Below are 15,834 nucleotides of genomic sequence, written 5' to 3' on the forward strand. Positions count from 1 at the left end.
ACTTTTAGTGTCCCCTTCTAGACCTCCTGACTCCTTGCTTAAGTTCCTTCCTACTTTACTTATATTCCACACAGGCTTCGTCTGTTCCCAGCCTTCTAGCCCTGACAAATGCCTCCTTTTTCTTTTTGACGAGGCCTACAATATCTCTCGTTATCTAAGGTTCCCAAAATTTGCTGTCTTTATCTTTCTTCCTCACAGGAACATGCCGGTATTCTCCGGGGCCTCCACCATCCTCTGCCTCCACCGACGGCGAGATTCACTTGTACTTTCAAAAATCGTGAAACAGGCGCCATGGCTGATGAGGGGGAGAGAGGGAGGAGCGGCGGATGGCCAAGAGGTGGGCTATAGGGTCGAGATGTATGCGGAACACATTTGCCGCATACTGCTAGGCATCTATGCGGTTGCACATGCTGCTGACTGCCACTGTGAACTTAATACCACTAGATATATGGATACCCCCCCAGACACCCCCTCGGTACCCTATGTCCCCAGTCAACCTATCAACGAGATGGACATCCTCTAGCGCAACCAGTGCCATCCCGTTGGCTGGGATGAGTGTGTGGGGTGCGTAATACTAATATGTGGCTGCAGTTTGTCAGCCTTTCAAGTGCCAATCCTGACCCCGGCAAATCTGATATGGTTTTCCATTGAAATCCTGTGTGTTCCACACGCGCAGGTGCTAGCCTATTAACGGTCAGTGAATTGTTCCAGGTGTGGTAGCAGTTTTTCTGCCCTAGAACTCCACTCATCCTGCCCTGGGGTCAACACTTAATCTCAGGAAGGGAGAATCCAGCCAAGGATTTTGAACTTTCAATCTGATTTATCAAGAAATGTTTTATCAATTTAAGAGCAGCATTTTTGAACTGATTTAAAACATCGATTCAAGCATAATGCAAGACTTACTTGACGTTAATGCCAACAAATCTGAAGCAATAATATATAAGCATTAAGACAATTCTAAGTGAAGTTAACTAGGTAATGGATGACACATTGAAATCAAGTTAATTGTCAACCACTATGAAATGCAAATTATTGTTGAAAAGTATTTTCCCATTTTCCTCTCTTGAGCACGGAGGATGGCGTATGTTATGAAGAACCTCAGCCTTCAGATCCGAGGGGGCAGTTTTCCTGAAGTCTGCTACATCCGTGAGGAAATCCAACAGGCGTTCCCCATTGTCATTCCCTTCAATGAAACACTCTGTGATATCCATGTCAGAGGAAACCTCATAGAGCTGATACTTCACTCTCATTTCATCAAGCACTTTTAGGACGCCAAGAAAACCACTTTTGGTAGGAAAACGGGATCCAACCTTTTTCCAAAGTGGATGCATTCCATTATCACCTGTTAAAAGTAATATGTGAAATTTAATTGGAAAACAAAATTAGTTGAAAAGCAGATATGTGGAAATGAGAAAGTTTCAAGTTGATCCAGACAAGCTGAGTGAGTGGGGAAACACATCGCAGATGCAGTATAACATGGCTAAATGTGAAGTTATACAATTCGGTGTGAAAAACAGAAAGGAAGAGTATTATTCAAATGGTGTTATATTGGGAGGTGTGGATGCACGTAGGTACCTGGGCGGCATTGTACACCAGTCAATGAAAGCGGAGAGGCAGGTGCAGCAAGCAATTAGGAAGGCAAATGGTATGTTGGTCTTCATTGCAAGTGGATTGGAGTTAAGAAATAGGTATTTTACTGCAAGTATACAAGGACTTGGTGAGTCCACACCTGGAGGATTGAGTGCAGTTTTGGTCTCCCTACCTTAGAAATGATATACTTGCCATAGTGTGAGTACAGCAGAGGTTCACTAGGCTGACACCAGGTTTGGCAGGACTGTCTTATGAAGAGAGATTGGTTTGCATGGGCCTATAGACATTGGAACTTAGAAAGATGAGAGGAGATATGTTTGAGGCGTAGAAACATATAACAGGGCTGGAGAGACTAGATGCAGGGAGGATATTTTCCCTGGTTAGGGAATTTAGATCCAGGGGACACAGTGTCAGGATACAGGGTGGGCCATTTTGGACTGAGATGAGGAGAGTTCCTGCACTCAAGGGGCAGTGTACCTGTGGAAATCTTTACCACAGGGGGCTGTGGAGGCCAAGTCACTGAATATATTCAAGAAAGAGAGATAATCTTTTAGAATTTATTGGCATCAGGGGTATGGGTAGAAGGTGGCAATGTGGCATTGAAATCGACGATCAACCACAATCATACTGAATGACAGAGCAGGCTCAAAGGGTTCAATGGCCTACTCTTCCTTCTAGCCTCTATGATTATCCATGTTTCTCTGGATAGTCTGGATTCCTTCTGTGAAAATTATTTTTTGGTGGTATTTAAAAATATATTCATGATTTGTGGGAAGAAGATTAGCTGTTGTAACATGTGTTTGTCATGCCAATTAAACCATATTTATTGCATATGTACCTTTATGGTAAGAATATTTTGGAACATGTTTGGCAGTTGCTGTATTGTGTGAAAATCACTCATTTTGATTTGCTGAGTGTCATAATATACACCAGTATATCATGGTGCAGACACACACTGATGGACACACACAGGGACCAATCAACATGTACAAACACCGCAGCCAATCACCAGTTAGAATACACACGCTATAAAGGCAGAGGGCACCATGGTTCTCGCTCATTCTGGGTGCTGCCTCTCAGTGTAACAAGAACTCATCCAGCCCAGCACAGACTCACACCACGTGCTGAGAGAATCAACTGGTTCGGACAAGGCTAAGGTCTCTAGTTTAAGTTAGCATTTATTTGACCCACAGTCATCGTGTGTTAGTTAGTTAGAAGTAGTTAATAAAATTGAGTTGAACCTTCATCAGGGTTGGAAGTGTCTGTTCATCTCTCAAGTCGACACTAGCCAACACTTCACTGAGTTAACAAGGAATAGGCCAATGTCTTGAGTTTTTCCAATCTCAAATATTGGAGAATCAGAGGATATTGCAAATGAAAAAAATTAACTCATTAGTTTATCAACTGTTCCTCCTCACACTTAATTCCATTCCTGCTCATTCCACATTGCTTTGAATATTCCCCCTTGTTGAAACATTTAATTCCCTATTTAAAATATCGATTAACTTTGTTTCAACCAAGCTTTGTGCAGAGATTTCTACATTTTACGTAAAGCAGTTTTTCTCACCTTTAGACTTTTGTGACTACCTTTAATATGTGGACTCTTGTTACCATCTCATGAATTGAAACATTCTGTCACTAGTTATTCTATCATAACATTGAAAACCTCTGTCAGACCATCATTTCACTTCTCCAGAGAAAAGAGTGCAAACTCTGGATTCTCTTTTTAGCAAATCTAAACCTTTGTCATTTTTACGACTGGAGCAAATCTCAGCTACAATGTTTACATTGTTATTTATTGCCTTCCCAATCTCAAAATTGCACCCAACATTCAAAGCCTAACCTAATTAAAATTATCAGACCACAAGACCATCAGACATAGGAGCAGCATTTGGCCATTCAGCCCATCGGGTCTGCTCCGCCATTCAATCATGGATGATATGAAAATGAAATGAAAATTGCTTATTGTCACAAGTAGGCTTCAAATGAAGTTACTGCGAAAAGCCCCAAGTCGCCACATTCCGGCGCCTGTTCGGGGAGGCTGGTACGGGAATTGAACCGTGCTGCTGGCCTGCCGTTTCTCATCCCCATTTTCCTGCCTTTGCCTCATACATAGATACATAGAAGTTCGGAGCAGGAGGGGCCTTTTGGCTCTTCGAGCCTGCTCCGCCATTCACCATGATCATGGCTGGTCATCCAACTCAATAGCATAATCCTGTTTTCTCCCCATAGCCTTTGATCCCATTCTCCCCAAGTGCTATATCTAGCTGTCTCTTGAATATATTTAAGGTTTTAACATTAACTACTTCCTGTGGTAATGAATTCCACAGCCTCACACTCTTTGGGTGAAGAAATGTCTCCTTATATGTTACATTGTGTCCTCAGATTGTGTCCCCTGGTTCTGGACACACACATCATTGGTAACATCTTCCCGGCATCTACTCTGTCTAGTCCTGTTAGAATTTTATAAGTCTTCATGAGATTCCCCCCTCATTCTTCTGAACTCCAGCGAGAACAATCCCAACCTAGTCAATCTCTCCTCATATGACAGTCCCGCCATCCCTGGAATCAGTCTGGTAAACCTTTGCTGCACTCCCTCCAGAGAAGGAAAATCCTTCCTCAGAGAAGGAGACCAAAACTGCACACAAGGCACTGTATAATTGCAGCAACACATCCCTGCTTCTGTACTCAAAACCTCTCGCATTGAACGTCAACATACCATTCGCCTTCTTTACCGCCTGCTGCACCTGCATGCTTACCTTCAGCGACTAGTGCACAAGGACTCTCAGGTCTCGCTGCACACTCCCCTCTCCCAATTTACAACCATTCAGGTAGTAACCTGCCTTCCTATTTTTGCTTTCAAATGAATAACCTCACACTTATCCAAATTATACTGCATCTGCCATTCATTTGTCCACTCGCCCAAACTGTCCAGATCATGCTGTAGGATCCCTCACCACATTCACTGTATCTAGGTCTCTCAGTATTCTGCAAGTTTCAATGAGATTCCCTCGCATCCTTCTAAACACCAAGAAGTATAAACCCAGAGTCCTCAACAACTCCTCATATGAAAAGTTCTTCATTCCTGGGATCATTCTCGTGAATCTCCTTGAGACCCTATCCGAGGACAACACGTCCTTCCTTAGATACGGCGCCCAAAACTGCTCATAATATTCCCAATGGGACCAGAGCCTTATACAGCCTCAGAAGTTCATCCCTGTTCACTTGACAGGAAAGCTAACATTGCTCTTGCCTTCCTAACTGCCAACTGAACCTGCATGTTAACCTTAAGAGAATGCTGAATCAGGAATGCCAAGTCCCTTTGTGTTTCTCATTTCCGAAGCCTTTTGCCATTTAAAAAATAGTCTATGCTTCTTTTCTTCCTACCAAAGAGCATACCCTCACACTTTTCCACATTATATCCCATCTGCCACTTCTTTGCCCACTCTCTTAGCCTGTCCAAGCCCTTCTGCAGCCTCCCTGCTTCCTCAACACAACCTGTCCCTCAACATAGAACAGAGAACAAAGAACAATACAGCACATGAACAGGTTCTTCAGCCCTCCAAGCCTGCGCCGACCATGGTACCTGCCTAAATTCGACCATATGCACTTAAGGAGTCTGTATCCTTCCATTCCCACCCTATTCATATATTTGTCTAGATGCCCTTAAATTCCGCCATCGTACCTGCTCCCACCACATCCCCAGGCAGCATGTTCCATATATTTACCACCTCTATGTACAATTCTTTCCTCGCACATCTGTTCTAAACTTTTCCCCACGCACTTACAACCAATGTTCCTAGTACTTCAGTCTCCTACTCTAGGAAAGGGCATCTGACTATCCAATCTGTCCATTCCATTCATAATCTTGTAGATTTCTATCAGGTCGCCGCTCAACCTCCGTTGTTCCAATGAGAACAGACTCAATTGATCGAACCTCTCTTCATAGCTAATGCCTTCAATACCAGGCAATATCCTAGCAAACCACTTCTGATCCTCTCCAAAGCACCCACATCCTACTATTAATGTGACAACCAGAATTGTACACAATATTCCAAATGAGGCCTCACTATGGTCCTGTACAGCTGCAACATGACTTGCCAATTTTTATATTCAATGCCCTGTCCGATGACGGCCACCTTGCCGTATGCCTTCTTGACCACGTTATCCACATGTGTTGCCACTTTCAGTGATCGGTGGACATGCACGCCCAGATCTCTCTGCCTGTCAATACTCGCAAGAGTTCTACCATTTATTGTGTAATTCCTACATGCATTGGACCTTCCAAAATGCTTTACCTCACACTTGTCCGGATTAAACTCCGTCTGCCATTTCTCCGCCCAAGACTCCAATCAGTTTATATCCTGCTGCATCCTCTGACAATCCTCTTCACTATCCGCAACTCCACCAATTTTTGCGTCAGTCTTGCGAACTGACTAATCAGACCAGCTACATTTTCTTCCAAATCATTTATACACACCGCAAACAACAAAGGCCCCAGAACTGATCAATGTGGAATGCCGCCAGTCACAGTCTTCTATTCAGAAAAGCACCCTTCTACTGCTACCCTCTGTCTTCTGTGCCCAAGCCAGTTCTGTATCCAACTGTCCAACTCTCCTCTGATCCTATGTGACTTCACCTTTTGTACCAGTCTACCGTGAGGTACCTTGTCAAAGGCTTTACTGAAGTCCATGTATACACCATCCACTGCCTTTCCCTCATCTATCATCTTTGTCACTTCCTCGAAAATCTCGATCAAATTAATGAGGCATGACCTCCCCTTCACAAAACCATGCTGTCCATCACTAATAAATGCATTTGTTTCCAAATGTGAGTAAATCCTGGCTCTAAAAACCTTTTCCAATAATTTCCCTACCACTGACGTAAAGCTCACCGGCCTATAATTTCATGGATTATTCCTGCTGCCCTTGAACAATGGAACAACATTGGCTACTCTCTAGTCTTCTGGAACTTCACTTGTAGCCAATGAGTGTACAAAGATTACTGTCATGGCCCCAGAAATTTATTCCCTTGCTTCCCTCAGTATTCTGGGGTAGATCCAATCAGGCCCTGAGGACGTATCTACTTTAATGCTTTTTAAGATGCCCAACATCTCGTCTTTATTGATATCAACATGACTCAGAATATTTACATATTCTACCCTACACCCCTCATCCACCAAGTCCTTCTCTTTGGTGAATACTAAGGCAAAGTATTCATTTAGTATCTCGCCCATTTCCTCTGGTTCCATACATAGATTCCCTCCGATATCCTTGAATGGACCAACCCTTTCTCTGACTATCCTCTTGGTCTTTACATGTGTATAAAATGCCTTAGGATTTTCCTTAATCCCGTTTGGAACAACATTTAACAATAATAATAATAATCACTTATTGCCACAAGTAGGCTTCAATGACGTTCCTGTGAAAAGCCCCTAGTCGCCACATTCCAGCGCCTGTTCAGGGAGGCTGGTACGGGAATTGAACCCGCGCTGCTGTCATTGTTCTGCATTGCAAGCCAGCTATTTAGCCCAATGTGCTATACCAACCCCCTTTCCCTTTAAACTAGCCCTATTTCATGACCCCTTTTAGCCTTCCTAACTCCAACCTTAAGTTCCTTCCTACTTTCTTTATATTCTTCAAGGGCTTCATCTGTCCATTACGAATGCTTCCTTTTTCTTTTTGACAAGGTTCATAATATCCCTCGTTATCCAGGATTCCCTATACTTGCGACCCTTATCTTTCATTCACAGGTACATGCCGGTCCCGAATTCTAATCAACTGCCATTTGAAAGCCTCCCCCATGCCGGATGTTGATTTTCCCTCAAACGGCCTTGCCCAGTCAACACTCTCCAGATCCTGCCTAATGCTGTTGTAATTAGCCGTCCCCCAGTTTAACACCTTCACCTGAGGACCACTCTTGCCCTTTTCCATAAGCAGCTTAAAACTTATAGAATTATGATCACTGTCCCCGAAATGATCTCCTATTGAAACTTCAATCACCTGGCCAGGCTCATTCCCCAGCACCAGGTCTAATATGGCTCTTTCCCATATTGAGCTATTTATATATTGTTTCAAGAAATCCTCCTCGCCCCCCTTGCAAATTCTGCTCCATCCATGCCTCTAGCAGTAAGTGTGTCCCAGTCAATATAGGGAAAGTTAAAATCACCCACCACAACAACCCTATTGTTTATGCATCTTTCCAAGATGTGTCTGCATATTTGCTCCTCTATTTCCCGCTGGCTGTTGGGAGGTCTATAGTAAACCACTACATTGTGACGGCACCCTTCCTATTCCTGAGCTCTACTCACATTGCCTCACTGCCTGAACCTTCCAAGATGTCTTCCCTCAGCACAGCTGTGGTATTCTCCTGAACCAATAATGCTACTCTCCCACCCCTTTTGTACCCTCCCCTCTACCCTGCCTGAAGCATCTAAATCCGGGAATGTTTAGTTGCCAATCCTGTCCCTCTTTCAACCAAGTTTCTGTAATAGCAACAACATCATAATTCCACGTACTAATCCAAGCTCTAAGTTCATCTGTCTCACCTGAAAAGCTCCTTGCATTGAAACTAATGCACTTCAGCCCACGAGTTCCGTTGCGTTGTCCAAACACTCCCTGCCTGCTCTTCCTCTTAATCTTACTGGCCTTAGTCTGTAGCTCTCCCTCAATTATTTCTCCCGCTGACCTACTGCTCTGGTTCCCACCCCCCCTGCCATACTAGTTTAAACACTCCCCAACAGCTCTAGCAAACACCCCCGCAGGACATTGATTCTAGTCCTGCCCAGGTGTAGGCTGTCTAATTTGTCATGGTCCCAACTTTCCCAGTACCGGTACCAATGTCCCAAAAATCTGAATCTCTCCCTCCTGCACCTTTTGTCAAACCACACATTCATGTCTTTGTATCATATGCAAACTGCCCAACAATGCCTCAGTTCCTTCTTCCAGATCATTAATGTATATCATATATTATTCAGGATTCACATGGCCTTTCTGAACTGATTTTCACATGCCGACAGTAGTTTGGCAGCATGACATGGATAGAGCGAAGTTTGATGAAGGAAATCATGTGCTACGAAAGACAAAATGCTTTCTGATTCTACTGTGAATGCTCCTGAGAGGAGAAAGGACACCATTCTGCAATCAAACAGTCGGAGACTGCTCCAACAAATCAGGAAATTTTTGGCAAAAAGTGGAAGAAGATATTCAATGGACATTCATTGAACCTTTGGTGCTCCCCATTAGAGTACAATTATTCATGTAATGCTACATTTTCTACGCCGCCTATAAGTCTTTAGACTCTGCGTAAGTTCACAAGATATAGGAGTAGAATTAGGCCTTTCGGCCCATCGAGTATGCTGCACCATTCTATCATGGCTGATATGTTCCTCATCTGTTACCTACAAAGCTACAGACCAAGAGCTGGATTGTAAAATCAGCTAGAGCATCTCCTCCCTAGAAAACATGAACTAGGAGCAGGAGTAGGCAATTTAGCCTCCCGAGCCTAAACACCTCCAATGTGTCCATGGCCGATTCCATTATGGCCTCAACTCCACTTTCCTGCCCATTCTCAATAACCCCTCAATCCACTGTGAACTAAAATCTGTCTAACTCCTCCTTAAATTGACTCACTGTCCCTGCAGCAGACTCTGGGGTAGCGAATTCCACAGATTCACAACCTTTTGGGAGAAGTAGTTTCTCCTCAAATCTGGTTTAAATTTTCTACCTCTTGTTCCAAGATTATGACTTCTTGTTCCACAAGATGAAGCATCTGCTCCACGCCTACTTTATTCATACATTCAGTATCTTGTAAACCTCAATTTGATCTCCCTTCATTTTTATAAACTCTAGAGAGCATAGGCCTAATCTGTTCAATCTCACCTCATACAACACGCTCCTCATCTCTGGAATCAATCTCGTGACTCTCCTCTGACCTGCCTCAAATGCCACATCTTTCCTCAAATTAGGGGACCAACACTGTGCACATTATTCCAGGTTCAATTTGACTCATACTTTGTATAGTTGCAACAACACTTCCTTACCTTTATATTTAATGTGTTTTGCTATACTTGCCAAAATTCCATTTGCTTTCCTTATTAGCTTCTGCCCCTGCACCCATGTACGAGGACACGCTGGTCCCTCTGCATTGGAGCACCCCAAAGTCTCTCCCGATTTAGATCAAATGTTGCCTTTCCCATTTTTTCAACCAAAATGCATGACCTCACACTTATCCATGTTAACCTCCATCTGTCTCATTTTGGCTTATTTTTCTGACCTATCTGCATCTAATTGTAAGGTTTCAATTTCCTCATTGCAACTTATTGTCTCATCTATTTTTGTGTCATCTGCAAATTTGGCTATGGAACCTTCTATATCTGCATCCAAGTCATGAATATAGATTGTAAATAGTTGGGGTCCAAGGACCGAACACTGTGGCACCCCAATGGTTACATCTTGTCATCCAGAAAAATACGCATTTATCCCGACTCTCTGTCTCCTGTCCATCAGCCAGTCTTCTATCCAAACTAATAAATTACCACTAATCCCATGTGATCTCACCTTGTGAATTAATCTATATGGCACCTTACCAAATGCCTTCCGGAAGTCCAGATGTACTACATCTACAGGATTCCCATTATTCACTTTGCTTATTAAATCTTCAAATAACTCCAGCAAATTAGACAAACATGGTTTGCCCTAAAAAAAACAATGCTGACATTGATGGATAAAGCTTTGATTTTTCAAATATCCTGATATTACGTCTTTGATGATTGATTCTAACAATTTTCCAACAACAGACGTTAAACTAAGTGGTCTGTAATTTCCCACAGCTTTTTCAAGGATTAGCTCTGATAGTTACAACATTTTTGCATAAATGCCAGGTTGTATGGGATTGATAATCAGGAGGAAGATGAATAGCATTGATATGACATTTGATTATCTTTACCCCTGTCGAATTTCAATTTGCTTTGGCCTGGCAGTGCCTCGCATAAGGAAACTAGAATATCAGAAATGCCAAACATTACATACTTGCAGCCTGTATTATTAGAAGTTTGCCATTGGTTTCCAGGAGGCTGTGGAAGTACTTGATGGTATCAGGCACACTTTGTACAAAGTACAACATCTAAAGAACGGAAAAAAAACAGAGAATGCAAATATATCCTCATATAAGATAAATCCTTTGCTCAAAAATAATTGCTGTACGGTTCTCAATGTGCCTTTAGATTCTGTTTTGGATCAAAAGGAAATCATGGCACATTTCTAGCAGGAGGGCATTAACATGGGGCTGAAGCTGCTTCTGCCAGGGTTTGAACCCTGTATTTCCTGGTTTCTCACTGTCCGGGGGGGGGGGGGGGGGCGTTTTGCAAACCGTGGAAATTTCACATCCAGGAATTCAAACACACCCTGGCCAGGCCTCAACACAGAGCTGCTGTGTTGTATCCTGGTCTTTGGAAAAATTCCAGATGAACCCCTGGGGCAATCAGCTACTTGACAGAAAAGCTTTTTTGAAGATTTCTTCTCTACTGGTTCCTTTCCGGACTTCTCCCTTTCCCTGGAGCATTGTAATAATGCTCTGAACGTCCAGTCTTCTGCAGCACTAGACATTTCTGGGACAATAGCCTTGGCCACAAATTTCTTGCAGTGATCGTTGCAGCACTGGTTGAAGAGTAAACTGTAAGAGTAAGCTGCCTTTGCATATATTAACAGTGCAGGACTACCAGTCCAGTAATGATGTTTCAGTGGCTTTCATCTGAAGAGAGGCAGAAAATGCTGGGATGGATTATTTTGACTTTCCCCTTTTTGACAAAGTCAGACCACTGTATTGAACGCTGCTGACTCCTTTAAAAAAATTGCCAAGAACAATCAAAATCATTGTGTTGAATGAGTGCTTAGGCCACCTCAATAACTGGCTAAACTGAACATCTCCCCCTACAGTTTTTTGGGAGGTATTTGGGGATAAAACGGAAGGTCCAGTGAACCCCGACCTTCCCCTGCTTTCTAAGTGTCCTGCATTAGGACAGCATTGTAGAGGGCAAACAATTCCCAGGAGGGGCTGAGGAAAATAACTACAGTAACTTGTAGGGCCGGAGATGTGGTAGAAAGTCTGCCAATCCCATTATTTTCCATTCTCCATTCAGAAATATTTGAATACTCAGGTTACGAATAAGCATTAGTAGTACATTTGGTCCAATTATATCAATTTTATTCAGAAATGATCAATTGATCTTTGAAATAGCAATGTATAAATTTATTTTTGGGGGCAGCATGATGATGCAGTGGTTAGCACTGCTGCCTCACGACTCCAAGGATCCAGGTTTGATCCCGGCTCCGGGTTATAGATATCATAGAATTTACAGTGCAGAAGGAGGCCATTCGGCCCATTGAGTCTGCACCGGCTCTTGGAAAGAGCACCCTATCCAAGGTCAACACCTCCACCTTATCCCCATAACCCAGTAACCCCACCCAAAACTAAGGGCAATTTTGGACACTAAGGGCAAATTATCATGGCCAATCCACCTAACCTGCACATCTTTGGACTGTGGGAGGAAACCGGAGCACCCGGAGGAAACCCACGCACACAGGGGGAGGATGTGCAGACTCGACACAGATAGTGACCCGAGACGGAATCGAACCTGGGTCCCTGGAGCTGTGAAGCAATTGTGCTATCCACAAGGCTACCGTGCTGCCCAAGACATGGGTCACAGTCCATGTGGATTTTGCAGATTCTCCCCATGTATGCGTGGGTCTCACCCCCACAACTGCAGGGTGGGTGGATTGACCACACTAAATTGCCCATTAATTGGAGAAAAAGAAATTGGGTACTTAAAATAAAAAATATATATTTTCTTCCCAATTTCTAACCGTCAATCTGAATACATTGATTTATGCTGTGTTATAGTCTTCTAGGGTTGCCAGGCACCATAGCTAAGCAGTTTAGAACATAGAACAGTACAGCACAGAACAGGCCCTTCGGCCCTCAATGTTGTGCCGAGCAATGATCACCCTACTCAAACCCACGTATCCACCCTACACCCGTAACCCAACAACCCCCCCTTAATCGTACTTTTTGGGACACTACGGGCAATTTAGCATGGCCAATCCACCTAACCCGCACATCTTTGGACTGTGGGAGGAAACCGGAGCACCTGGAGGAAACCCACGCACACACGGGGAGGACGTGCAGACTCCGCACAGACAGTGACCCAGCCGGGAATCAAACCTGGGACCCTGGAGCTGTGAAGCATTTATGCTAACCACCATGCTAACCACCATCGTCTGTGAGCATAAACAATAAATGACAATAGGTTTATTTATTATGAACAAGTGCCATCACAGCAAAATGTATTTCTACGCACACCCATTATGCACAAACAGGTAATTTCCAATAGAAACTGCTTGATTGGTGCCAAGATTTCTTCCCTCCATAACCCAAACTTGTATGAGCCAAAAGCCAAATGTAATTATTATTGTTATTATATGCTAGCATATACCAGCAAGCTCTGCGTTTCTCCTACAATATATCGCTGCCTTCAGGAAAGGCTCCCCAAAGGGCGGCACATTGCACAGTGGTTAGTACTTGGACTACGGCGTTGAGGACCCCGGTTCTGGGTCACTGTCTGTGTGGAGTTTGCACATTCTGTCCACGTGTCTGCATGGTTTTTACCCCACAACCCAAAGATGTGCAGGTGAGGTGGATTGGCCACGCTAAATTGCCCCTTAATTGAAAAAAATAATTAGGTGGGTACTCTAAATTTAGTTTTAAAAAAGGAAACGCTCGCCAAAATACATTTCACAAAAAACATTTATATACAGAGTAGATTCTCTCTGGAGTGCATCTGAATTCCAAAGTCTCAGAAATGTATCTAACAGAGTGCTCTATTGAATTACCCAAATATTGCAGATTCTTAACAATCTTTGACGACATATTATTTACAACTGTTTTATTCATCCACTAATTTATTTTTAATGTACAATCCATTGAAACATATAATCATAGAAACATATAGGAGTTAAGGAGACTAATTCAGACCATTATGTCTGTGCCAGCTCTTTGAAAGCACCAACAGTTCCACACTCAAGGAACTTTATTATTTTATTGTCAAGCCCCTTTTCCCCTCACACCAAGGATTATCTGACTGAAATATGTGAAAGCTTTGGATGGTTGTAAAGTTCATCTTAACTGCAGTTACCTGAATCATGTGAATGAAATCGAATTTTCTGCTTTCCTTCCTCTCCTTGTTTTGCTTTTCATATTCTTCTGAGCGCATCTGGTTCCAAGTGAAGGAGATGTTAAGTCCTTGAGTCTTTTCTTTCACAAGGTCTACAGCAAAGGTAGATTTAGAAGGTAGTTTTTGTGTTCATTAAATGATTGGAAACACAATCTTTTTGTTTTGCTATTTTGTCGTGTAAAATTGTACACATCATCAATCAGTAAGTCTAATGTAAATTGCTGGAATCCTTCATTTGTTTATATTCTTTCATGGGATGTGGATATAACCAGCAGGACCTACATTCACTGCCCATCCCTACTTGACCTTGAAACAGTGGTGGTGAACCACCTTCTTGAACCGCTGTGGTATAGATACTCCCAGACTGCTGTTAGGGAGGGATTTTCCAGACATTTGACCCAGAATCAGTGTTGGAACAATTGTTAGGAAAACAAAGATGTTTTTAAAGGATTTATATTTATATTTGTAGACATTAGAAATAAGGGGCTGGTTTCTCCGATTTTGAGGCTATGTCCAGAGGAAGTGTCTTGGTTTAAAATGAAAAAGTCGGTGGGACCCTCTCACTGATGCTCCTCCCGGTGGGGGGCTAGCAGCCACACCACATATACCCTCTAGCTTTACCTGAAGATACGGATGGAGATTTGCTGGTGTCCTGCGGAGGCTGCGCCGTACAATATGGTGCTGGCCATGCGCGGACCCAGCCTGCCAGATAGTGCCCTCCTGTAACCCCCTCACCACCCCTGGATCACCCCCCACCAGTCTCCACAGCCCACAGCGAAGCCCCCCCAGCCAACGGAATGGCCTGCCCTTCGACCGTGGTGGCGCTGGACACAGTCTGCAGCTGCCACGCGAGCTCCCCTAAAACTGTGAGGACACGTGACCGACCATTCTGGGATCTTCCCTTCCAGTTACAACATCAACAGGGATTGTAACAGTGAGTTTAATTCAATATTTTTATGGAATGAAAGGTAAAACCTATAGTTAGATTCATGCTTGTTTGTATGAGTGGGGGTTGGTTTCAATTCCAACCATGTTCCTGCTGTGTTTCAAGCGAGTTGTGATGTGAAGAGTAAAGAAACTAGCAGTGCTGGGTTAGCAACTGGGGGGCCTTGTAAGGTAGAAAATCTTTCGAATTTAGTTTTTAGCTGAATTTGTTTGCAATTGGAGACAGGTCACTCGGGAGTGAATCTCTCAACTCTGACAGAAGGACAGGAGCTGCAAACAAGCAGGCGTCCCAAAGAACTAATAAATACCCAGGTAACCAGGAAATGGTTTAGAATGAATGTTTTAAGAAAGCTGGAGATAACAGAGACCATGGCATTGTTTGGGAGAATTCAAGCGAAACTTTCGGAATTAAAGAGACAGATACAGTGGGCGAAATTCTCCCAAAACGGGAGAAATCGTAAAACTGCCATAAAACCCGGGCGGGTTTTACGGCAGCGCGCCCCTTCCCGACGGGGGACCGATTCTGGTCCCCCGTCGGGGCTAGCAGCCCAACGTCGGAGGCTCCGACAAGTCGGGCTTAACGAAAATCATTAAGCCCGCTTGCCGGAGTTAGCGCCGGCTGACGCGTCATATGACGTCAGCCGCGCATGCGCAGGTGGGAAGATTCCACCCGCGCATGCGCGGGTGACGTCATCGCGTTTTTGCGCGAAACCCGCGCATGCGCGGGCCGGGTTGCCCCTCGGCCGCCCCGCGTATTGATACTGCGAAGCGGCGGAAGGACAAATAGTGCGCGGGCATCGGGCCCGCTGCCCGCGATCGGTGCCCACCGATCGCGGGCCCATGGCACCCTTGGCACGGCCGTGGTACTGCCGTGCCAATCGGTGCCATGGTTATTTTTTGCGAGTTTGTCACGACGTTTTTACGAACGGCAGGACCAGGTGTGTTTGCCGTTCGTAAAAAGGTTGTAAATGGCTGGGACTTCGGCCCTTTTAACAGCTGAGAATTGCTGCTGGCCGTAAAAAAACGGCGGCAGCGATTCTTGTCGGGATTTCGGCGGGGGGGGGAGAATA

At 44.0% G+C, this 15,834-nt stretch overlaps 1 protein-coding gene across 2 annotated transcripts in view; it reads right to left on the reverse strand.

The window, feature by feature from the left end:
• Positions 1–800: 800 nt before the first annotated feature.
• LOC119962084 (histamine N-methyltransferase-like) overlaps positions 801–15,834 on the reverse strand; it is a 233,759-nt gene continuing 218,725 nt past the window's right edge. For both annotated transcript variants that reach the window (XM_038789938.1, XM_038789937.1), the window contains exons 4-6: positions 13,781–13,911; positions 10,620–10,713; positions 801–1,342 (exon numbers count right to left, since the gene is read on the reverse strand). In XM_038789938.1, the coding sequence (XP_038645866.1) occupies positions 1,002–1,342; positions 10,620–10,713; positions 13,781–13,911 (566 nt within the window). In that variant the 3' untranslated portion in view covers positions 801–1,001. The remainder of the gene's footprint in view (positions 1,343–10,619; positions 10,714–13,780; positions 13,912–15,834) is intronic.

The sequence above is a fragment of the Scyliorhinus canicula genome, chromosome 2 (genome assembly GCF_902713615.1).
Source record: "Scyliorhinus canicula chromosome 2, sScyCan1.1, whole genome shotgun sequence".
Taxonomy (NCBI): domain Eukaryota; kingdom Metazoa; phylum Chordata; class Chondrichthyes; order Carcharhiniformes; family Scyliorhinidae; genus Scyliorhinus; species Scyliorhinus canicula.